The 23,868-nt window shown below is 43.7% G+C and overlaps 1 protein-coding gene across 6 annotated transcripts in view; it reads right to left on the reverse strand.

Moving 5' to 3' along the window:
* INPP4B (inositol polyphosphate-4-phosphatase type II B) overlaps nt 1–23,868 on the reverse strand; it is a 936,630-nt gene that overhangs the window by 234,590 nt on the left and 678,172 nt on the right. For all 6 annotated transcript variants that reach the window (XM_073604287.1, XM_073604305.1, XM_073604278.1 and 3 more), the window contains 2 exons: nt 18,173–18,303; nt 11,004–11,108 (listed from right to left, as the gene is read on the reverse strand). In XM_073604287.1, the coding sequence (XP_073460388.1) occupies nt 11,004–11,108; nt 18,173–18,303 (236 nt within the window). The remainder of the gene's footprint in view (nt 1–11,003; nt 11,109–18,172; nt 18,304–23,868) is intronic.

The following is a 23,868-nucleotide window of genomic DNA, read 5'->3' on the forward strand; positions in this document are numbered from 1 at the left end:
TGGACATAAGTCTGTGTAAAGGATTTTTAAGTCCTCATTCATTCATGTCCCTCTCAGTCTGTGACACGCTGTCACATATTGGGCAGCTATTTGTGTTTGTGTCTGCCTCTGTCTGTCTCTCTGTCTGTCTTTCTCGCTCTCTGTGTGTCTCTCTCTCTGTCTCTCTCTCTCTGTCTCTCTCTCTCTGCCCCCCTCTCTGTCTCTCTGTGTCTCTCTCTCTCTTGCTGTCTCTCACTCTCTCGGTGTCTGTCTCAGGGTCTGTCTCTCTTTCTGTCCGTCTCTCTGTCTCTCTCCCTCTGTCTCTCTCTTTCTGCCCCCCTTTCTGTCTCTCTGTGTCTCTCTCTCTCTCTGTCTCTCTCTCTCTGTCTGTGTCTGTCTCTCTCTCTCTGCCCCCTCTCTATCTCTCTGTCTCTCTCTCTCTCTCTTGCTGTCTCTCTCTCTCTTGCTGTCTCTCACTCTCTTGGTGTCTGTCTCAGGGTCTGTCTCTCTCTGTCTCTCTCTTCCTGTCTCTTTGTCTGTCTGTCTTGGTCTCTCTCTCTCCGTCTGTCTGTCTCTCTCTCTGTCTCACTCTTTCTCTGTCTCTCTGTCTTGGTCTCTCTCTCTGTCTGTCTCTGTCTCGCGCTCTCAATGTCTCTCTCTCTCGCTGTCTGTCTTGGTGTATGTTTCTCTCTGTCTCTATCTCTGTCTCTCGCTGTCTCTCTCTCTGTCGATGTCTCTCTCTCGAAGTCTCAGGCTGGCCATACACTATACAATTTTCTGATTCAATTTCCTTTAGATTTACCTTCAACTATGTAGTGCAAGGGCCTGTCTGATTGCATACAAATTGAAAGGGTTTAGGTTTGACCTCATATTATATGGTTTTGGTAAATCTAAAGGAAAGTTGAACAGGAAAATTGTATAGTGTATGGCCGGCTTTACTCGCTGTCTGTCTTGGTGTCTGTCTCTCTCTCTGTCTCTATCTCTGTGTCTGTCTGTCTGTCTCTCTATCTCTCTCTCTGTCTCTTTGTCTGTCTGTCTCTTTGTCTGTCTCTTTGTCTCGGTCTCTTTTGGTCTCTCTCTCTTGGTCTTTCTGTCTCGCAATGTCTGTCTCTCAGTCTGTCTCTCTGTCTCTCTTGGTCTCTCTCTCTATGTCTCGCTCTCTCTCTGTCTCTCTCTCGCTCTTGGTCTCACTGTCAGTCTCTGTCTGTATCTTTGTCTCTCTCTCTCTGTCTGTCTCTCACTGGGTCTGTCTTGGTCTGGCTCTCTCTGTCTCGCTCTGTCTGTCTCTCAATGTCTCTCTCTCTCGATGTCTCTCTCTATGTATCTCTCGCTGTCTGCCTTGGTGTCTGTCTCTCTCTCTCTGTCTCTAGCTCTGTCTCCATCTCTGTCTGTGTCTGTCTGTCTCTCTGTCTCTCGCTCTGTCTGTCTGTCTCTTTGTCTGTCTCTCTGTCTCAGTCTCTTTTGGTCTCTCTCTCTTGGTCTCTCTGTCTCGCAATGTCTGTCTCTCAGTCTGTCTCTCTATCTCTCTCTGTCTCTCTCTGTCTCTCTCTCTGCCTCTCTCTGTCTCTCTCGGTCTCTCTCTCTCAGCCTCCCTCTCTCTATGTCTTGCTCTCTCTCTGTCTCTCTCTTGGTCTCACTGTCAGTCTCTCTGTCTGTATCTTTGTCTCTCTCTCTCTCTGTCTCTCTCTGGATCTGTCTTGGTCTCGCTCTCTCTGTCTCGCTCTGTCTGTCTCTCAATGTCTCTCTCTTTCAATGTCTCTCTTGATGTCTCTCTCGCTGTCTGCCTTGGAGTCTGTCTCTCTCAAATTCAAATTCAAATAAGCTTTATTGGCAGGACCACTTACATATTAGCATTGCCAAAGCAGTTTAGTTTCTATAAGAAAAAATAAGGGGGGGGGGGGTAATATAGAGGGGAATGGGCATAAGTCCATGTAAAGGATTTTTAAGTCCTCAGTCTTTCATGTCCCTCTCAGTCGGTGACACGCTGTCACATATTGGGCAGCAATTTTTACCGTTGGCTCCTCTTCTCCCAGTAGAAATTGGAGTTTCCTCTTCTCTTCTATAGAATTGAAGACTGGGATGAGAGTGGAGAGTCTCCGGAAGTGTCCCTCACTGATGAGTACTTTGGGCAATGTAGCAGGAAGTGGTCCTCATCCTCCAGGACCTCCTGGTCACATTGCTGGCTCTCTCTCTGTCTCTATCTCTGTCTCCATCTCTGTCCGTGTCTGTCTCTCTGTCTCGGTCTCTATTGGTCTCTCTCTCTTGGTCTCTCTCTGTCTCTGTCTCGCAATGTCTGTCTCTCTGTCTGTCTGTCTGTCTCGCTCTCTATGTCTCGCTCTCTCTGTCTCTCTCTCTCACTCTCTCTCTCTCGTTCTTGGTCGCTCTGTCTGTATCTTTGTCTCTCTATGTGTCTCTCTCTCCGTCTCTCTCTGTCTGTCTGTCTCTCTCTGTTTGTCTTTGTCTCGGTCTGTCTTGGTCTCGCTCTCTCTGTCTCATTCTGTCTGTCTCTCTGTCTGTCTCTGTCTCTCTGTCTCTCTCTCTCGTTGTCTGTCTGTCGCTCTCTCGCTCTTTTGGTCTCTCTCTCTGTCTCTCTTTGTCTCTCTCTTTCTGTCTCTTTGTCTGTCTGTCTCTCTGTCTTGGTCTCTCTCTTTCTGTCTCTCTCTCCCTGTCGCTCTGTCTCGCTCTCTCGATGTCTCTCTCTCTCAATGTCTCTCTCTCTCAATGTCTCTCTCGATGTCTCTCTCTCTAGATGTCTCTCTCTCTAGATGTCTGTCTTGGTGTCTTTCTCTCTCTGTCTCTATCTCTGTCTCTCTCTGTCGCTCTCTCTCTCTAGGTCTCTCTCTTGGTTTCTGTCTCTTTGTCTCTATCTCTGTCTCTATCTCTGTGTCTGTCTGTCTCTCTCTCTCTGTCTGTCTCTTTGTCTGTCTCTCTGTCTCGGTCTCTCTTGGTCTCTCTCTCTTGGTTTCTCTGTCTCTCTGTCTCGCATTGTCTGTCTTTCTGTCTGTCTCTCTCTCTGTCAGTCTCTCTGTCAGTCTCTCGGTTTCTGTGTCCCTCTCTCGCTCTCTCTGTCTGTCTCTCTCGGTCTGTCTCTCTCTCTGTCTCGCTCTTAGTCTCTCTGTCTGTGTCTTTGTCTCTCTCTGTGTCTTTCTCTCTTTCTCTGTCTCTCTCTCTCTGGGTCTGTCTCAGTCTGTCTTGCTCTGTCTGTCTCTCGATGTCTCTCTCGCTGTCTGTCTTGGTGTCTGTCTCTCTCTCTCTGTCTCTATCTCTGTCTATCTGTCTGTGTCTGTCTGTCTCTCTCTATCTCTTTGTCTGTCTCTCTGTCTCAGTCTCTCTTGGTCTCTCTCTCTTGGTCTCTCTGTCTCGGTCTCTCTGTCTCTGACTCGCAATGTCTGTCTCTTTGTCTGTCTCTCTGTCTGTCTCTGTGTGTCTGTCTCTGTGTCTCGCTCTCTCTGTCTCTCTCTCTCGCTCTTGGTCTCTCTGTCTGTGTCTTTCTCTCTCTCTCTGTCTCTCTCTGGGTCTGTCTGGGTCTGTCTCGGTCTCACTCTGTCTGTCTCTCGATGTCTCTCTCGCTGTCTGTCTTGGTATCTGTCTCTCTCTCTCTGTGTCTCTATTTCTGTCTCTCTGTCTGTGTCTGTCTGTCTCTCTCTGTCTCTCTCTGCCTCTTTGTCTGTCTGTCTCTGTCTCTCTGTCTCGGTCTCTCTTGCTCTCTCTCTTGGTCTCTCTGTCTCGCAATGTCTGTCTCTCTGTCTCTCTCTCTCTGTCTGCCTCTCTCTCCGTCTGCCTCTCTCTGTCTCGCTCTTGGTCTCTCTGTCTGTATCTTTGTCTCTCTCTGTGTCTCTCTCTCTGTCTCTCTCTGTCTTGCTCTGTCTGTTTCTCTGTCTGTCTCTCTCTGTCTCGGTCTCTATGTCTGTCTCTTTGTCTGTCTGTTGCACTCTTGGTCCCTCTCTCTCAGTCTTAGTCTCACTGTCTGTCTCTCTTGATCTCTCTGTCTCTGTTTGCCTCTTTGTCTGTCTCTCTGTCTGTCTGTCTCTCTCAGTCCCTCTCTCTGTCTTGCTCTCTCTGTCTCTCTCTCTGTCTGTCTCTGTGTCTCTCTGTCTGTCTCTGTCTCACTCCCTCTGTCTCACTCCCTCTGTCTCACTCCCTCTGTCTCTCTCTGTTTCTCGCTCTCTTTCTGTCTCTCTCTGTCTCTTTGTCTGTCTCTCTCGCTCTCTCGGTCCCTCTCTCTTGATCTCTCTGTCTGTCTCTTTGTCTGTCTCTCTGTTGCTCTCTCTGTTTCGCTCTCTGTCTCGCTCTGTCTGTCTCTCGGTCTGTCTGTCTTTCTCTCTGTCTCTCTTAGTCTGTCTCTCTCTCTGTCTCTCTCAGTCTGTCTCTCTCTCTGTCTTGCTCTCTCTGTCTGTCTATCGCTGTCCCTCTCTCTCTGTCTCACTCTCAGTCTGTCTGTCTCTCTCTGTCTATGTCTCGCAATGTCTGTCAGTTTCTGTGTCTCTCTCTCGCTCTCTCTGTCTGCCTCTCTCGGTCTGCCTCTCTCTGTCTGCCTCTCTCGGTCTGCCTCTCTCGGTCTGCCTCTCTCAATCTGTCTCTCTCGGTCTGTCTCGCTCTGTCTCTCTCTCCTGCTCTCTCTGTCTCGCTCTTGGTCTCTCTGTCTGTCTTTGTCTCTCTCTGTGTCTCTCTCTCCCTGGGTCTGTCTCTCTCTGGGTCTCTCTCTGGGTTTGTCTCGGTCTCGCTCTGTCTGTCTCTCGATGTCTCTCTTGCTGTTTGTCTTGGTGTCTGTCTCTATCTCTGTCTATAGCTCTGTCTCTCTGTCTGTGTCTGTCTGTCTGTCTCTCTCTGTCTCTTTGTCTGTCTCTGTCTCTCTTGGTCTCTCTGTCTCGGTCTCTCTGTCTCGGTCTCTCTCTGTCTCGCTCTCGCTCTTGGTCTCTCTGTCTATGTATTTCTCTCTCTCTGTCTGTCTCTCTCTGGGTCTGTCTCGGTCTGTCTGTCTGTCTCTCGATGTCTCTCTCGATGCCTGTCTTGGTGTCTGTCTCTCTCTCTCTGTCTCTATCTCTGTCTGTCTGTCTCTCTCTTTGTCTGTCTGTCTCTTTGTCTGTCTCTCTGTCTCGGTCTCTCTTGCTCTCTCTCTCTCTTGGTCTCTCTGTCTCGGTCTCTCTGTCTGTCTCTGTGTCTCTTTGTCTGTCTGTCTCTCTGTCTGTCTCTCTGTCTCGCTCCCTCTGTCTCTCTCTCTCGCTCTCTGTCTGTCTCTTGGTCTGTCTCTCTCTGTCTCACTCTGTCTCTTTGTCTGTCTCTTTCTCTCTCTCTCGGTCCCTCTCTCTTGGTCTCTCTGTCTGTCTCTTTGTCTGTCTCTCTGTCGCTCTCTCTGTCTCGCTCTGTCTGTCTCTCAGTCTGTCTGTCTTTCTCTCGGTCTCTCTCAGTCTGTCTCTCTCTCTGTCTCGCTCTCTCTGTCTGTCTGTCTATCGCTGTCCCTCTCTCTCTGTCTGTCTCACTCTCTCAGTCTGTCTGTCTATCTCTGTCTATGTCTCACAATGTCTGTCAGTTTCTGTGTCTCGCTCTCTCTGTCTGCCTCTCTCGCTCTGTCTCTCTCTCTTGCTCTCTCTGTCTCTCTCTCGCTCTTGGTCTCTCTGTCTGTGTCTTGGTCTCTCTCTGTGTGTCTCTCTCTCTCTCTCTGGGTCTGTCTCTCTCTGGGTCTCTCTCTGGGTTTGTCTCGGTCTCGCTCTGTCTCGCTCTGTCTGTTTCTCGATGTCTCTCTCGCTGTTTGTCTTGGTGTCTGTCTCTCTCTCTCTGTCTCTATCTCTGTCTCTCTGTCTGTGTCTGTCTGTCTCTCTCTCTCTGTCTGTCTCTTTGTCTGTCACTCTGTCTCGGTCTCTCTTGGTCTCTCTCTCTTGGTCTCTCTGTCTTGGTCTCTCTGTCTCGGTCCCTCTGTCTGTTTCTCTGTCTGTCTGTCTCTCTCTCTGTCTCGCTCTTGGTCTCTCTGTCTGTGTCTTTCTCTCACTCTCTCTGTCTGTCTCTCTCTGGGTCTGTCTCTCTCTGGGTCTATCTCGGTCTGTCTGTCTCTCAATGTCTCTCTCGATGCCTGTCTTGGTGTCTGTCTCTCTCTCTCTGTCTCTATCTCTGTCTCTGTCTGTCTCATCACCTCATTCTGTCTGTCTGTCTCATTCGCACCGCACATGTGTGAAACCGGGCTTATAATTACCTCCATCTTTTGCCCCCATTGTTACTCCCATTTTTACTATTGTTAAATATTATTGTCTCCATGTTTACTACCATGCACTTCTTCATATATATGTTTCCATGACACTGACTATTATATAACCTCCTGTTTTTTTTTTTTTTTTCTGTGTATATTGTTACCTTGTAGTTCCCCTCCCGTCCACAAGTGGCACTGTGCTTTCTTGTGATAGACGCTGGGACCTGTTATCCCACAACGCTGCCATATAAAAGCACATTGCAGACACCTCCCTATTAGGCCTATTGAAGGAGCAGTGGCTCAGAGCGCGTAGCCTTCTCTCAACCTCTCTGCTAGCACTCCTCCCTGGACGATCCCTCCCCTGGATACTGAACCCGGAAGCAGACGGATGACCTGTGACGTCATGCACGCTTCACGTGCGTTCCACGCTGGCCCCTAGTCTCTTCCTGATGGCCACCGAAGGAGCTCCCGGCTGGTAATCCACCTTCTGCAGCCCAGCATCCCTGCAGCGTCACCACCATAGGATCAGAGGGAACACCGAGGACCACATACCTATACAGATGAGCCTTTTATATGTTTTTATCCTGTAAGTGTGTTTTTACCTGGTGTCATTAAACATCATTTGTTAATACTACACTCAGGTGGCGCTTCCTTCTCCACCCCTGTCTCTCTCGGTCTGTCTCTCTCCATCTCTCTGTCTCGCTCTCTCTCTGTCTCTCTCTCTGTCTGTCTCTCTTTGTCTCTCATGGTCCCTCTCTCTCTGTCTCTCAGTCTCCCTCTATCTGTTTTGCTCTCTCTGTCTCTCTCTCGGCCTCTCTCTCTCTTTCTGTCTCGCTTTCTGTCTCTCTCTCGCTCTCTCTGTCTCTCTCGGTTTCTTTGTCTGTCTCGCTCTCTCTCTGTCTTGCTCTCTCTGTCTGTCTCTCTCTGTCTTTCTCTCGGTCTGTCTGTCTGTCTCTCTCTGTCTGTCTCTTTGTCTGTCTCTCTGTCTGTCTTTCTCTCTATCTGTCTCTCTCTGGGAGCATGAAATTGTCCAAAATGTCTTGTCATGCTGAAGCCTTAAGAGTTTCCTTCACTGGAACTAAGTGGCCAAACCCAACCCCTGAAAAACAACCCCACACCATAATCCCCTCTCCACCAAATAATTTGTACCAGTGCACAAAGCAAGGTCCATAAAGACATGGAAGAGCGAGTTTGGGGTGGAGAAACTTGCCTGGCCTGCACAGAGTCCTGACCTCAACCCGATAGAATAACTTTGGGATCAATTAGAGTGGAGACTGTGAGCCAGGCCTGCTCATCCATATCAGTGCCTGACCTCACAAATATGCTTCTGGAAGAATGATCAAACAGTCCCATAGACACGCTCCTAAACCTTGTGGACAGCCTTCCCAGAAGAGTTGAAGCTCTTATAGCTGAAAAGTTTGGCCCAACTCAAAATTGAGCCCTATGGACTAAGACTGGGATGCCATTAAAGATCATGTGCGTGTGAAGGCAGGCGTCCCAATACATTTGGTAATTAATATATATATATATATATATATATATATATATATATATATATATATATATATATATATATATATATATATATATATAAAATGTTTGGGGTTATAAGTAATTTTCTAGCAAGAAATACTGATTTAAAGTGCCAGAGAAGGCTTGGTTGTGTTTTCAGCTGCTCTTCTGTTTTGATCCTGTATTTTTCACCTGCATAAGGTGTGGATTGATCATGTAGTTTCATCGTTCCATTTGTTGCCCTGTATGCACAGCCTATAGTACAGTAAATCTTCACATCCTGGTGTCAGTAATTTCTGTCAGTTTAAACATGAGGCATGACACTGTCAGGTTAACGCATGACCTCTGTCTATAGCGTAGGACCTGACACTTCCTGTAAAGAAACTACAGTAGTAACTTGGATTACGAGCATAATCTAATGCTGGTAATGCAAAGCACTCGTATATCAAATCAAGTTTCCCCATAGGAATCAATCAAAACTCAGATAATTTGTCCCAGTGTTAATGCTAGTGTATGCAGTATCACATGTGGCCAGAGGTGTGGGGGCGCCGGAGACACTCGGGAACGGAGTGTTTCTGAGCGTTTCCAGGTGTCTCCAAGTGTCTCCGAGCGTCACCGGCGCCCCGCACCTCTGGCCACATGCGGTACTGCACACCCCAGAGGCTTGAATCCTGTAATCTTGCAAGACAATGCTTGCAAACCGAGACAGGATTATTTTTTAAAAACAGCTCGTATTGCGAAACGCTCATAAACCGCGTTACTCACAATCCGAGGTTTTACTGTCTATAAAACTCACAATCCCTGGGTCTCTCAGTCTAGCATTGCTGCAGGTGAAAGCTACACAGTCATGAGATCTGACACAGACACAAGCAGGCAGACTCACCATGCAACTAGATGATGTTTTTTTTTTGTATTACATTAGCACTACCACATTACTGATGCAACACAGAGCGGATGGTAATTCATGTATTGGACACTGCATGACCCAGAACAAGGAGTTTGTCTTTTTAGCAAAAAGGGACAAGCCAAGCAAAAGAATAAATGGGCATAAGGAAATAAACTAGCCATGACAACACAAACTGCAGTCACAACATGTGTGTCCTTTGTTACAGATAAGGCGAACAAACACAGAGAATATAACTACACTAATTCCTATTTTAAATAACTAAAACATTTGAAAGTGTACAATAACTTTAACTAAAAGCATCAACTATTAATGCAAAAGGTTGAAACAGATTACACTAGCAGAATAAATCTTGCCATCATTGGAAACTTGCGGTATGCAGAAAACGGGAATCCTGAAGCTTGGGCAGAATTTGAGGCTAATGATTTTTCCCTGCAAAAAGGTCTTTAAGCTTCAAGTTAGGAGTCTGTGGATAATACAGAAATACAGAGATAGGCTTCTAAGTGCTGTGTGCTGCTCCAGTAGATGGTCTTCCAAACTCCCTTCTTGAAATGCAAACATGAAAAATAGAATGGTCTGTCTGGTATATAAGTGTGATATATTCTTGATCATGCATCAGACTGTAAATATCCCAGCTGCGTGCTAACTATGAAGCCTTGCCTTTAGCATGCACAGGGGGCCCCTAACTGCCTCTAGCTTATCACATGAATAGCTTGTCATATCTGTGCTACTGGTATAATCAATCTCTCCCCATGGTTCTAATGGTTTGCTTGTGATAGGTTTCCCTACAGAGTCAATTCACCCAAAATGCATGTTTCAGTAAATGCAAGGCCGTTAAAAGTATGCCGCAGGCAAAACAGAGAATCAAGCCTTGAGATGCATTTAGGATATACAGCCTGCCTTGCTTGGGCTTCTTTCGGTTTTTAATCTGGAGATTTGAGAAGCTTTTTTGATCACCTGTTTGTAATGCAGGAGATGTATTTCTTACTGCCACCAGTTTGGTTCAATCCCTACTTAAAGTCTGACTGAGTTTAGAGATACATCACGCAGAGAGAGAGCAAGAGAGAGGGGGGATTGCTCAAACACCTCTGGAAGCCCAACCCACCACCCTGACTTTTTAGGAGCTCCCTGGATTTTGGTTGTACTGAATTACATAGAAAAAAGAAAATCAAATAAACTTGGGTTCTTTATCACAATTGTGGTGCTTCCTGGATAGCACTGAAGTAGAACTATAGACAAAACTTTTGTTTTCATTTTGGATAGAACAAGGGAGGGTTATAACCCCTGTCAGAGTTTTTTTTCTCCATCTGTGTCCCATTGTGGAGATTTTCTGTCACTTGCTTCCTGTCCCATAGCGAACAGGACATAAGAGGAAATCCCTGCAAATTGAGGGAATTCCTTGGGGACCTCTAGGTCACCAGAACTAGTGTCCCCATTGGAAGATTTTCCCTCTATTACTTTTCTGGGGACAACCCAAAATTTGGGATTTTCAAAGTCATGTTTCAGTGCCCTAAGTTCTACCAAAATGTTGGCCTGAGCAAAGACTGCCTGCAGTTTTGAGCTTGTCCACCTCCTCTAGCATTTTTCTATCGGCCTGTAGGTAGCCCATCATAGTGATAAGGCAAGAGGAATGTACATATAAGGGTGGAAAGGAGCAGGAAAGCTCTCTGACAATGCCAGGAACTGGAGAGAGGGAGGGAGAAAAGGAGGAAAGGGAGGGGGAGAGGGAGAGAGGGGGAAAGGGAGAGGGGGGAAAGGGGAGAGGAAGAGAGGGGGAGAGGAAGGGGGGGAGAGAAAGAGAGGGGAGAGAAGGAGGGGGGTTAGGGAGAGGGGAGAGAGCGGGGGAGGGAGGGGGAGAGGGATAGAGGGAGGAGGGATAGAGAGAGGGGGAGAGGGATAGAGAGAGGGGGAGAGGGAGAGAGAGAGGGGGAGAGGGAGAGAGAGAGGGGGAGGGGGAGACAGAGAGAGGGTGAGGGAGAGAGAGAGGGGGGGAGAAAGAGAGGGGGGGAGAAAGAGGGGGGTGAAGAAAGAGAGAGGGGGGGAGGGGGGGAGGGGGGGAGAGAGGGGGAGAGGGGGGAGGGAGAGAGAGTGGTGTGAAAAAGAGAGAGCGGACATGAGAGAGAGAGCGAGAGAGAGAGGGGGCGCATGAGAGAGAGAAATGAAGAGGAACCTAAAGCTGTACTTGCTAGCTCAATAAGAGAATACAACAAAATCATTTCAATACTGCATATTTACATGGTTAAAAATCTATATATATATATATATATATATATATATATATAGATAGATAGATAGATAGATAGATAGATAGATAGATAGATTTTAATTGTTTTTTTATTAAATCCTAAATATAGAAAAAACATTTCCTCCAAAACCACTACACATGCCATTTAAGAATGACATTTTTTTTTAAAATCAACAATTTACCTTTTAACTTTTGGCTGTGAACACGCATTCTTTGCAAATGGAGATTAATTGGAACAAATTCTAGACTCTTTTCTCCTTTAGTACAGCTGGATTTGAAAGAAGACCCTGGGGAAAAAAACAGGAATTAAAAACTGTAAGAAGCACCATGTTCTGCAGCAAGCAGATGGTAATTTTCCATCTTTTTTCCTTTAAGCCTGTGCGGGGTGCATGCATTGTATCTTTCCAGTTCATCTTTCTATTTTAATGTGCACTTGATTTTTAAGAAATGAAAAGTTTTTTCTTTTATTGCTGCATCCCAGCATGCATCTTCTCAGTAATCTACAGAGCAGTATTTAATGTGCAGATATGCTAATGCATTTTAAGTGACAGACATCCCCTGCTGTCTTCAACAGGGGCCCAGCATGGGGAAAATGATGGTACATTTATCACACATTATGTTTTGGCTGCTCTTAAAATATAGCATTATATAAAGCCAAAAGCTGAAGTACAGCTCATTTTTATTGACTTGTCAAAATAAGAATAATGAATGCAAGGACTTTTCTTCAATATTTCACTCCTTGGTGTACTGTCTTGTTCCTAGTAACTTTTTATGTTATTTGCCACAGTGTGGCATTTGTGCAAAAAGGTTTTTCAGGGACATTTCTTAGTAATAAAAGAATTACAATGCTGCTACAGGAAGCTTGCCAAGAGTCCACTAAGACCACTAGAAAGAGTGGCGTGCTTGCAGCTGTAGTCCATGCACCCAGAGGGCACTAGTATGAGTGTATACACTCAGTGCAAACACAAGATAATGGCTTTTTAGTAAATGTATTCCCTTGATGTCAGTTCTTCTGAGAAAAATATGAAGAAAAAAGCCTTTTTTGAATTCTTACTTCACTATATTGTCTATCGGCAGCCATACTAACCATAAAGCATCCTAAGGGTCTTAAATGTATGCTCATTGCGTTGTATTGACAATAAACCAGACAACAAGACAATGAGAATGGCTCTATAACCACCTAAAAAGAGTTTTCTGAGTCTTTATTTTTGATCATCTGAATTTAAGAAAACATGCTATTGTAAAAGATGGCTGAGATTATTATTTTTTTTGTTTTCAGTAGTTTTTATTAAAATTTTCACAACACAGAAAAAAGACCTTGACATTGATTTTTAACAGTTCCGTAGTCCGATAAACATACAGTATAAGCAAGGACATCCTGACTCCTACGCTTTAGAAGCAAGATATCATAAGCCTTAGTAATAACATTTCCTCAACTACAATCTTGATTGTTGATCTGCAAAGTAAGCTATTCAGTAGATTATCCATCTTAAGCTTCTCACTATACCCTGTATCATTATGTCAACTCTATTGTATGGGCCCCAGAGTGCGCCCTCCACATGAAGGGATGCGCGCCCCCTCAAAAGGTAGTCGGGGACACACCACCTCCCAAAACACAGAGGGGCGCAATCCAGGCTCCACAATACCAGGGTCCCAGAGGAAAAGAATAGGAAAAATGAGTAAAGGAAAAGGAAATCAAAAAGTATGAGAGGCAGAAAGGGGGAAGAAAGGAGGGGGGGGGGGGGGACTCCACACTCTGCGCTATGCCGACCAGGAAAGTCCTAATCAGCGACCTTCCAGGGATCATTAGTTAAGTAACTGATCCAGGGGTCCAAAACTTTATTAAACAACTTAATTTTATCCTGTAAGATTGCCGTCAGGCTTTAATTTAACATGAGCCAAGAAAGTTTATGTTTAAGTTGGTCAAATTGTATGGCTGCTGACTTCCAGTTCTCAGCTATTGTGATTTTAGCCAATACAAATATGAATGTAAGGAGCCGTCTCTGAGTTTTGGAGGCTTCCACTACTTTACAACCCAGAAGTGCGTGCATTGGGGACTTGGTTAGGTTGATTTGGGTGAGAGTATAAATGAAGTTATAGACTCTGATCCAAAACCTCCATACCTTAGAGCATTGTCACCATATATGATATGCTGTCCCTTCCTGACCACAGCCCCAAAAGCACTTAGAAGCAGCCCCGGGAACAAAAGTGGCCAGTCTAGCCGGTACCAAATACCACCTTAATAAAACCTTATAATTTGCTTCTACAATTGATAAGTGATCTAGAAGCTGTTAATGCTATCGAGTGCCATTCCTCAAGTTCCAGGGTCTCCTGGATGTCCTGTTCCCATGGGGCCATATAATTCAGTTTTACTGAGACATACGTTAAAATAGTATATATTGCGAATATGTGACCTTGAATTTTGTCATTTTGACGACACATGTTTTCCATAGGTGACATAATTGTGAGGTCACATTTGCGTGATAAGGTTTGCAGGTAATGGTGTATCTGAGTATATCTAAAGAGTTCAGAATCTTTTAATTGGTTTTCTATTAGCAATCCTTTGGATAGCATACCTTTTTGGTCACAAAGGTCTGCAATCCGTATAAAGCCCTTGTTGGACCACCATTCAAAAGCAGGGGGGTTGAGACCCAGGGTGAAATCCCCATTTCGCAAAAGGGGAGCTAATGGGTTGTGGGGCGATTTGAATTTCTGAGTCCTCCACAGTCTGTCCCAGATGGCAATCACATAATATGAGAGATTGGTTTGGGATGACAGGAGTAGGATTCTATTATCATCCATAGTGCCTGGGGCTGCTGGGAATTAAATTTAGTAAGTTGGGCCAATTGGGCAACATAAAAATATTTCTGCAGTTTGGGAAGTCCAAGACCCCCCTTCTGGTTCTGTGTAAACAGTGCAAGTCTGTTTACCCTGGGCCTCTTGTCTCCCCAAATAAACTGGAGAAGATTTTTTTGGAATGTCATCAGATCAGATCTATTAAGCGCCACTGGTATAGTGCAAAACAAATACAAGATTCTCAAAAGAATATTCATTTTTATTGAGTGTAATCTGCCAAACCGCGACGGAGGGTGAATTTGCCATCTGGCTAGGTCTGCTGTCTATACAGAGCAGGGTAATTGTGCAAGTATAAGGTATGTAAGAAAGGGGTCAAATTAATTCCTAGATAAGGAAGAGCTTATGGCTCCCAATGAATTTGGTAGGATTGTTCGAGGGCTTTCTGGGTGGTACTCTGCAAAGAGATGTTCAATGCCCTAGATTTATCATGGTTCATTTTGAGACCCGAGATTCCTGAAAAGGGTTGTAGTATTGCATATAGGTTAGGGAGGGAGGTGATAGGTGATGACATAACCATCAAGATGTCGTCAGCAAAAAGTATACATTTATGTTCCCTGTCTTTGCATTCTGTACCCCTAACATCTGGACAGTTACGGATCTTTATTACAATCGGTTCTATTGCTAGAATGAATAGCAGTGGGGATAAAGGGCACCCCTGCCCAGTTCCCCTATAAATATCGAGGGATGGGGAGGAATATCCTCTAAGCATCAAAAGATGCCATTAGTGTGTCGTACAGTGTTCGAAGGAGAGCCAGAAAGTGTTTGCCAAACCCAAAGCGAGATAAAACATTAAATAGATAATCCCAGGATAGGGAATAAAACGCTTTATGAATATCTAATGAAAGCCGCATGCCCTGTCTAGGTCCCTTGTGGTCCCAGTCAGAATGAATGGCTGAGATTATTTCTATAATTCTGCGGGTCTGATCTGATGCCTGGCGATTAGGGACAAAGCCCTACTGATCTAGATGAATATATTGTGGAAGGAAAGAAATTAATCTAAGGGCTAGCACTTTTGTCATTATTTTTAAATCTACGTTAATTAAAGAAATTGGACGGTAATTAGAGCAATCTCCGTGATCTTTTCCCGGTTTCTGTATAACGTGGATGTATGCTGCATTTTCATGCTTAGGGATATCATTACCCTTTCTCAGGTCCTTAAAGTAGGAGCACTTTAAAGTAGAGAGTAGGGGGATCAGTATTTCTTGATATTTCCTAATATAATGGCCCGGGAAGCCATCTGGGTCTGGGGCCTTAGAGGGATGTATAGTTTTTTATGGCCATTCTAATCTCTGATTCAGTGAATTCTTTATCTATAAGTTCGACATGAGTGTGTGTAAGCTGGGGTAGTGGAATATCTTGGAAAAATGCATCTGCCTTTGTTCGTGAGAACTGATCTGGCATGCTATATAGTTCAGTGTAGAATTTGTGGCATTCCTGTACAATTAGTTCAGAATTTTGTGTGGGGTCTCCCGTGGATAGTCTTAATTTGGGCAAAGAGGGCGAATGTGCCCGGGGTACCAATTTTCTAGCCAGCATTGTGGTAGGTTTGTCACCCATTATATAATATCTAATATCAACCTGAGGGGCCCTACGCTGCTCCTTCATGAGACTGTCTAGGTCAGCTTCAAGTTGTTTAATCTTCTGTTCCTGGACTCGTTTGGCCATGGCCGCTAGCTGAATAAGTTTACCCCATATAGTAGCCTTATGAGCTGCCCAATTTATCGCAGGGGATGTATCTGAGGATGAGTTGTCTCAGAAATAGGCCTGTAATTCCGTCTCGATTTCAGCATATAGTGTGGGATCATTTAATAAGGCAACATTAAAGCGCCATGGAGAGGGGTGCGGTTTAGTCCAAATGCCAGTCAATGATAGTTTAATCGGGGAATGGTCCGACCAGGAGATGGACAAAATGCTCGCCGACATTATATATGGAAGCAAGGAAGTGTGTACGAAAAAATGGTCTATACGAGAGTACGTATGATCTACGTATGCTGTACGTATGATGTACCTGCGAAAAGAACATGTAGTCTCTAGCGGAGGGGTTTTTCTCTCGCCAGGCATCAATTAAATCGTATAAGTGAAGTAGGCGTGCCACTTTACTCCTGCTGTTGGGTATTCGCTTTAGAATCGTCTTAGTAGGGTCAGATTTATCCATGATCTGAATGGAATATTACTATCTCCTCCCAGAACTACCTGTCCCTGTACTTTGGGTATTAGCACCTCAAACATCTTGCTAAAGAAATCCACCTGTCCAGAATTCAGGGCATAATAAGAAATAAATTAAACCAATTGGTCATGAAGGTGTCCCACCGTCATGATATATCGACCATTCTTGTCCTTGACTATAGTGATGGGTGTGAAAGGGGTCTGTTTAGAGAAACAAATTGCCACCCCCCCTTTTTTTTTCTGGGCCCGAGGACAGATTATTATTTTTTTTAATATATAATGTTACTGAAAGCCTTCAGTATTATTCAAGGAATGAGAACATAAAGTGAACCAGTAATTAAAAAATTATTAGAAACATAAAATAATAAAAACTTGAGGGTAGCACTAAATATTGAAAGTTCAATCAGCACTAATTCATAACAACATTTCAGAAATCAATATGTTTTGGCCATAGGTGGGTACAAGCCTTTCTAAGGACAAAGGATAGAGAAGACATGTTTTTACATAACCCACCTAATGCACTAAAGCAGTGCATGCATGGTGAGCATATTCCTTTCCTCTTATAAACAGACAATGAATGCATAGTAAAGCCAACACTGGGGAGGAGGAAAATATAGGGAGGAGGTGTGGGTTATCCTCTCTACTCCCCTTGTCCTGGAATGCATGCCGAACTTTGCTCACCGATTCTCTGTCTTTTCTCACCATATTTTAATATTGCTTTTCTTCATGGGAGAATAGGGTGTGTGTGTGTTTACTTTTAACCCCTGTACTTTGTGTGTAACTTACTCCTAACCTCTGCACTTGCTGTTACACACTCCTGGCCCCTGCACTCTACATTAGGTTGAGCTCTATAACTTTAACCTTATAAATGTGATAATAAGTGATCAATTAATGATAACTTAAATATAACTCTAACAAAGTCACACAAAAAAAAAAATTGTAACTCTATAAGTGTTCAGTGACGCTAAGTAGAGATTTCAATGACAGTCAGTCAGACTTCCAATTGACCACCCACCACCATAAAAAGTGTGCGCTTACCAGTTGCACAGACAAGTGATGCCTGTGGCTAACACCCAGCCAGGGCCTTTTCCTCAATGATGTTCCAATATCGGTCCAGTCACCACATCTGTGGGGGGATCTTCTGGTCTGGACTTCAACAGAACAAATCCTCCGCTGGAAGCTGGTGAGCAACTCAATACATGATGAGAATATCGGCTTGTGATAAAACCTGTGACGAAATTCGTCGGAAGGCGCGACGTACTGACGTCACCGCGCGCTACGACCCGTTGTTTGTAAGCACGGGCGTGTGAATTGTAGCCAGTCGGCCGCATATATTTTTATTCTTTGCTGTTTTTACGCCGAATTGGCGTTTGTATTTTTAACATTTATTAAAAATCAAGCGGGTTTTACCTATGGCTATTTATTGTTTTTTTTTTCCGAGCCACGTTTGCATCAACATGCATTGAGTTGCGCACAAGCTTCCAGCGGAGGATTTGTTCTGTTAAAGTCCGGACCAGAAGATCCCCCCACAGATATGGTGACTGGACTGATATTGGAACATCATTGAGGAAAAGGCCCTGGCTGGTTGTTAGCCACAGGCATCACTTGTCTGTGCAGCTGGTAAGCGCACACTTCTTATGGAGGTGGGTCTACAAGCAAAGTCACATTGATTTCTTGGAACTGATCACAAGCTGATATTCTCATTATTTGTTAGAGATTGGTCGACAGGAAGTCTGACTGACTGTCATTGAAATCTCTACTTAGCGTCACCGAACACTTATAGAGTTACAATTTTTTTTTTGCGGAGCTTTCTTAAGTTATATTTAAGTTATCATTTACTGATCACTTATCACGTTTATAAGGTTAAAGGTATAGAGCGCAAATATATTTGTTTTTTATTTGTATTTGTGTGTATTTCACTTTGTGTTGCAGCTTATTTTTAGTTTTTTTTCCAGCGCAGTCTTTTTTTTTATTGTGGATACCCTACATTACGTACAGAGCAGAGTAGCCTCAATGTGCAAAAAAGAAAGCCTTCAATGCCAGGGATACTTAGTATTTGTGAACCCCTAAATTGCTTATGTATTGCTTTGGGACAGACTAACATTGGTTTTATTTAGTTGTTATTTAACTAGTGCTGAAATCTTGGATTTAGCTATAAGCTATTGTACAACACTGCTTTTTGAACCATGTCATTAAACAGAGATCACAGGGAAAACTTTTCCTATAATTACCAAACTAAACAACAGTCCTCTTGCATACCTCAACCACACCTTACACAAAAAATGATGAATGTATACCGAGTTAGAATTACAAAGCAATATCATTTTACCTGTATATGTTTCTAACTCTGTAAGGCTTTCCTTGTAGATGGAAACCATCTCTTCATAATGAGTTATGACGTTTTGCCGCAGGTTGTCCCAATGTGGAGAGAGATCACCAAGTTCTTTTAGTTCTTCAATTCTGGTGAAGAAAAAAAAAATAGCACCAATATGAAGTTTTTTTTTTCAAGCTGCAGCTTCTACATTAGGAAATGTTAACATACAAAAAACATGTCTGTCTAACTCTCTGGTGCCCAACCAACAGCCTAAGAGCTACATACTGCCTTTAGGTACTTATTGTACAGCAGCCAGAAGTCAATCATTTAACTGTCTAGGTGTTTACTCAGACCAGTGAAAGAAAAATATTAGACTGCTTCTGCTCTGGATGCAGGTCCTTCAAATATATGAACAGGTTATGGGCCTATCCATTAAGGGAACACCCAAAATTCCCCTTCTCTCTATACTTCCAGGGTCAATCCTAAAGGCCAAGAAAGGCCTTCTCCACTTTTTTCTTACTGTGGCTTGAAGAGATATGTTAACCCTCCTATCAAGGAATGGGTAACTGAAATCACCTATTTACAATGCATGGGAGAATTGATGGAATAAATCTGATCAATACTTCTCCACTTGAAGTGATTAGAAGGCCCATGGACTCTCCTTCTACGATTTAGACGTCATGGTTGCTTCTTCTCAGTGGCTCTCCCAAGCCTTCTTTTTCTCTGTTCCTCTCTTCCTTTAATCCCACTCACCTAAATGTTCTCCTATTATCCTTTACCTTTCCCCCTAATGGGATCCTTACTGGAATTGTTATCTTTGGTCACAGTAATCCAGAACATACACCCCAATGCATTTGCATTTTGGATTGTTGAAAATTTATCTTGAACTCTATGATCAACCATTGGCTGTGCTTCTATACTTTACTGTGTATGGAAAATGTTCATTAAGCTTTAACTCTGCAAAAACGACTGACTTCTGCAATAACATATCTCTAGTCTATTACTATCTCCTCAGATAACCCAATATGGATGAGCGCTAAGTGTTAATCTTATCAAAAAACATCACACAAAAATCTAAATGAATGAAAGCATCAATAATAAAATATCACAACTATTAAAGTGCATTGACATAAAAGTCCACCAGTGTCCAAAATTAATGTGCATGAATGTCCTAGTCCACTTGCTCCACACACTTCAACACTTCATGTAAGTGTTGCAGCAAACCATGGCTCCTCCATGTGTCCACACCACGGCCCCCTTTCAGACTGTAACTCAACAATTCCTTAGACCCAGGTTTTAAGTGGGTCTAATGCCCTGTACACACGGTCGTAAAAAGTGCGATTGGATTGTGTTATCGGAAATTCCGATCGTGCGTGGGCTCCATCTGACTTTTTCTGTCGGAATTTCCGACACACAAAGTTTGAGAGCAGGCTATAAAATTTTCCGACAACAAAATCCGATTGGTTAAATTCCGACGTGTGTACACAAATCCGATGCACAGAACAAATTAAGAGACGAAAGCTATTGGCTACTGCCCCGTTTATAGTCCTGACGTACGTGTTTTACGTCACCGCGTTCAGAATGATTGGATTTTCCGACAACTTTGTGCCACCGTGTGTATGCAAGACAAGTTTGAGCCAACATCCGTCAGAAAAAATCCATGGATTTTGTTGTCGGAATGTCCGATCAATGTCCGATCGTGTGTATAGGGCATAACAACGCTTTAATGGATTCCCAGACCAGACCAGATAGCGGTGTAGCTAACTCCCTTGCGTTCCCCTTCACTGTCTGATATATCTCCGACAGCAAGTCTCAGTCTCCAGCCACTCTTAAAGCAGTAGTACACCCAAACGCAACCATTTATTATATTACAGTTTACCAATTCTTAGATGTGATGGCTGTATTAGTTTCCTTTTTAAGGCTTTTATTTCTTTCTATATTCACCGGGTGATCCAGCCAGCAAGTGTGCTGTTTTTTAAAAGCAAGCTCTCCAGCAGAGTACATTTTTTATCTATCAGGTACTTCTATAGCGCTGTCAATTTACGCAGCGCTTTACATATACATTGTACATTCACATCAGTCCCTACCCTCAAGGAGCTTACAACCTAAGGTCTCTAACCCACGTTCATACATATACAAGGGCCAATTTAGACAGGATCTGATTAACCTACCAGCATGTCTTTAGAGTGTGGGAGGAAACCGGAGTACCCGGAGGAAACTCACGCAGGCACATGGAGAACATGCAAACTCCAGGCAGATGGTGTCGTGGTCGTGATTCGAACCAGCGACCCTTTTTGTTGCTAAGTGAAAGTGCTAACCACTATACCACTTTGCTGCGAGTACATCAGTTTACATGGATACGACAAACTGCTTAACAATGGCAGGGGTGATTACAATGATCAGCTTTTATTTATTCATGTAAAACCTTTATTGCAAAAGGTTTACTGTAAGTGATTAAAATGTGTGAGCGGGAGTTTGAGTTCAGTTTGTTAGTGTATCCAAATCTGCTAGTACATTTAACACTAACCCCCCTCCCCCAGACTCACAATGCTCCTGTCTGCTGTGCCTTCTGTTCTCATTCGTCATTCAGAGTTCACCAATAAAGGAAGTTTGTTACCGGCCAGATCAGCAGTTGAAAACAGAGGGAAAAAAGCCAAAGAAAAGAAAACTAATGCAGCCACCACATGCAATCATGGCTATAATATAATACATTTTGGGTTTTGAGTTTAACACCACTTTAAAACATTTCTGCAGTCTGAGCTCATTTTGCAGCATACCCTAAGCCTTTGACTGTCTCCTGTAGTATGCCCACAGTCTCTGACAGTCTTCTTTAGATTTATGTTAAACAATATGTGCAATCTTTGGTGATGTCATGGGCCACATGTGAGACCCCTTATACTCTACAGACAGAAACATTAATGGTCTAAGGGGTGCATAAAACATACCAGATTTCTTTTTTATCCAGCTAGGTGAAAGTAAAGAAACATGGAAATAATATTATAGCTGAACGATTGATTCATTTAAGGATAAAGCTGCCTAATGAAGGTTTATTTATCTAGTTATGAGGTACTGTATGTGTTGTGTTAAGAAAGTTCTAGTGCTAAATGTCTGGTTCACTCAGATTTTCATATGCTTTCTTTGACATTGTTCATATGTTAAAGGAGAATTGCAGCTAACTATTCCTTCCTACTGTTTATCAGTCCTTCCTGCCAGTCAAAAGTGAAATATGCATTATGATACAGTCCTGTTTAAAAAAAACATTCAAGTGGATGCAGTTATTCTAATTCCTGCTTTGCTGGCACCAAGTCATTACTTTTATTGTACAAATCTTGAAATTCAAGCAGTTTCACTGGCATGCAATGTATGAGCAACATAATAAACTAATTTGAAATTGCCAAGGGATTGCAGTTTAAACCTTGATACACACATGAATCTCTAACTTGTATTAAAACTGCATCAAACAGAATGTGCCAGGGGCTATAAAGGAATACTTGCTTTGATAAATATGAGACCTTTACAGTTTAGAAGCCACATAAAACAAAATCTCCTATTTGACCGACATGTTAGTCCCATAGCAATTATCCAAGCTTGTCAAGCACCCAATAAGTGCATTGTATGTCAGAATTTGTATTTTTAACTGAACCTGCTCTCTCTCTCTCTCTCCTTATATATATATATATATATATATATATATATATATATATATATATATATATATATATATATATATATATATATGTATATATCACAACAAAGTTGTAATGTATTCTCCGAGTGCAGCCAGATCACAGGAGCCATGACACAGATTACTAATGTTAGTGCTATAGGGCGTTTGGAAGTCCAACAACCAACTTACAGTATATGCTTCACGTAACCTGTGCAGGACATTTTCAAAAGCCTAAGGAGCAGCATGATGACCTCTTTTTGAAAGAGGTCCAAGCTCTCCTAACATCTCTATATAATTTAATAATGCTTACATCCAACCTTCACAGCTGGCATCTCTTAGAAGCCAATCGAAAACTACAGGCAAGATTCTTATCAAATCTATCTTTGCTTCTAATACTGAAACTGTACAGATGGCTCTAACATATGCTAAACGGACACTACCAATTTCTTGACTAAGCCTTTTTGTAGTAAGGTAGGAATAAAAGGAGTGTCATCCTCCAAACCAAAAAAAAAAAAAAGCATTATGGAAAATGCTCCAAGGCACTGAATAATTGCCTTATTTAACACAATAGTACCGTACGTGTGCGCAGCCTATTGCATTAGGGTGTGCACCCCAAACCTCTGACACGTGTGAGTGTGTGTGTGTATATCTATCTATCTATCTATCTATCTATCTATCTATCTATCTATCTATCTATCTATCTATCTATCTATCTATCTATCTATCTATAGGTATAGATATATATACACACACACACACTTACAATAAAGCAGCCTCCATGGTGCTGACTGCATGGGGTGAGAGGTTAAGATGTGTCGTTCAGTTCACCACTCCTGGCAGGCAACTAATTTGGTCCCAGCGGCTTGGTGGTCAGCAGGTTCTGGAATTCCAAGTCCTCATGATCTGTTACTGAATGGCTCACCCAGGCAGTAGGCCCACATGGCAACAGTAGGGGGGTGAGGCCTGAGGAAGGAGCACGTATGCTCCGAACGCGCAATGCCCACCGCAATCTCTCTGTCTCCCTGGTGACGCTCGCTCACTCTCACGCCCACTGCCCGGAGCACTGGAAACCACCGGCATGGCCGGCAACGTGGGGTGCCGCAGAACCCAGCTCTCCACCCAGAGGGACTTCACTGCTTGGCCTTTTTAACAGGCCTATATACCTGGTTTTATCCTGTAAGGGCAATACCAAATAAATGTTCCTTTTGCTTTGTATACTACACTTAGACTGACCCTGCCTCTCTCCCATCCTCCACATGGCAGCTTTGGGTTCTGGTGTGGCCGAATAACACTCAGTGCCATAGTCCTGTAGTCCCTGGTGTGGAACAGATACCCAGCATTGGGTATGCACTGCTCCAGGTCCCCACACACATGAAACGTCCACAGCAGCTCAGCCTTTCAACCCTTGATAGCAGGTCCTTACTTGCTGGCTCCAACCTTAGGCTCCATTCACAATTTGCAATTTGGAATAGGAGGCAAAATCGCAGTGATTCTGCCTGTAATTCCAAATCACGTGTTTGAATGCCATTATCCTTCAATGGTACCCTAAATGCAATTGTTGCACGGCAAACTGGGCCTTTAAAAATTGCATTAAATCGGAGTTCCACCTAAAAAAAAAAATTAGAGTCAGCAGCTACAAATACTGCAGCTGCTGACTTTAAAAAGAAGGACACTTACCTGTCCAGGGCGCGCCCACGATGTCCTCACCTGAAGCCGATCAGTCCCCTCAGATTCAGGTGCAGGCACCGGCATTGCTAGTAAGGGAATCAGGAAGTGAAGCCTTGCGGCTTCACAGCCTGGTCCCCTGCTGTGCATGCGCGAGTCATGCTGCGCGTTCTGAGTGGTCCCTCCTGTCTTCTGGGACCTGTGTGTCTCCCAGAAGACAGCAGGGGGGGCGGAGGAGGGGCTGGACATGGCGTAGATCGACGCAGATCCTGTGGCGATCTTTCGCCGGAAGTGGGAGCAAATACCTGTATTAGACAATCTGCTCCCCCCTAAAAGGTGCCAAATGTGACACTGGAGGGGGGGAGGAATCCAGACAGTG

The sequence above is a fragment of the Aquarana catesbeiana genome, linkage group LG01 (genome assembly GCF_042186555.1).
Source record: "Aquarana catesbeiana isolate 2022-GZ linkage group LG01, ASM4218655v1, whole genome shotgun sequence".
NCBI lineage: Eukaryota > Metazoa > Chordata > Amphibia > Anura > Ranidae > Aquarana > Aquarana catesbeiana.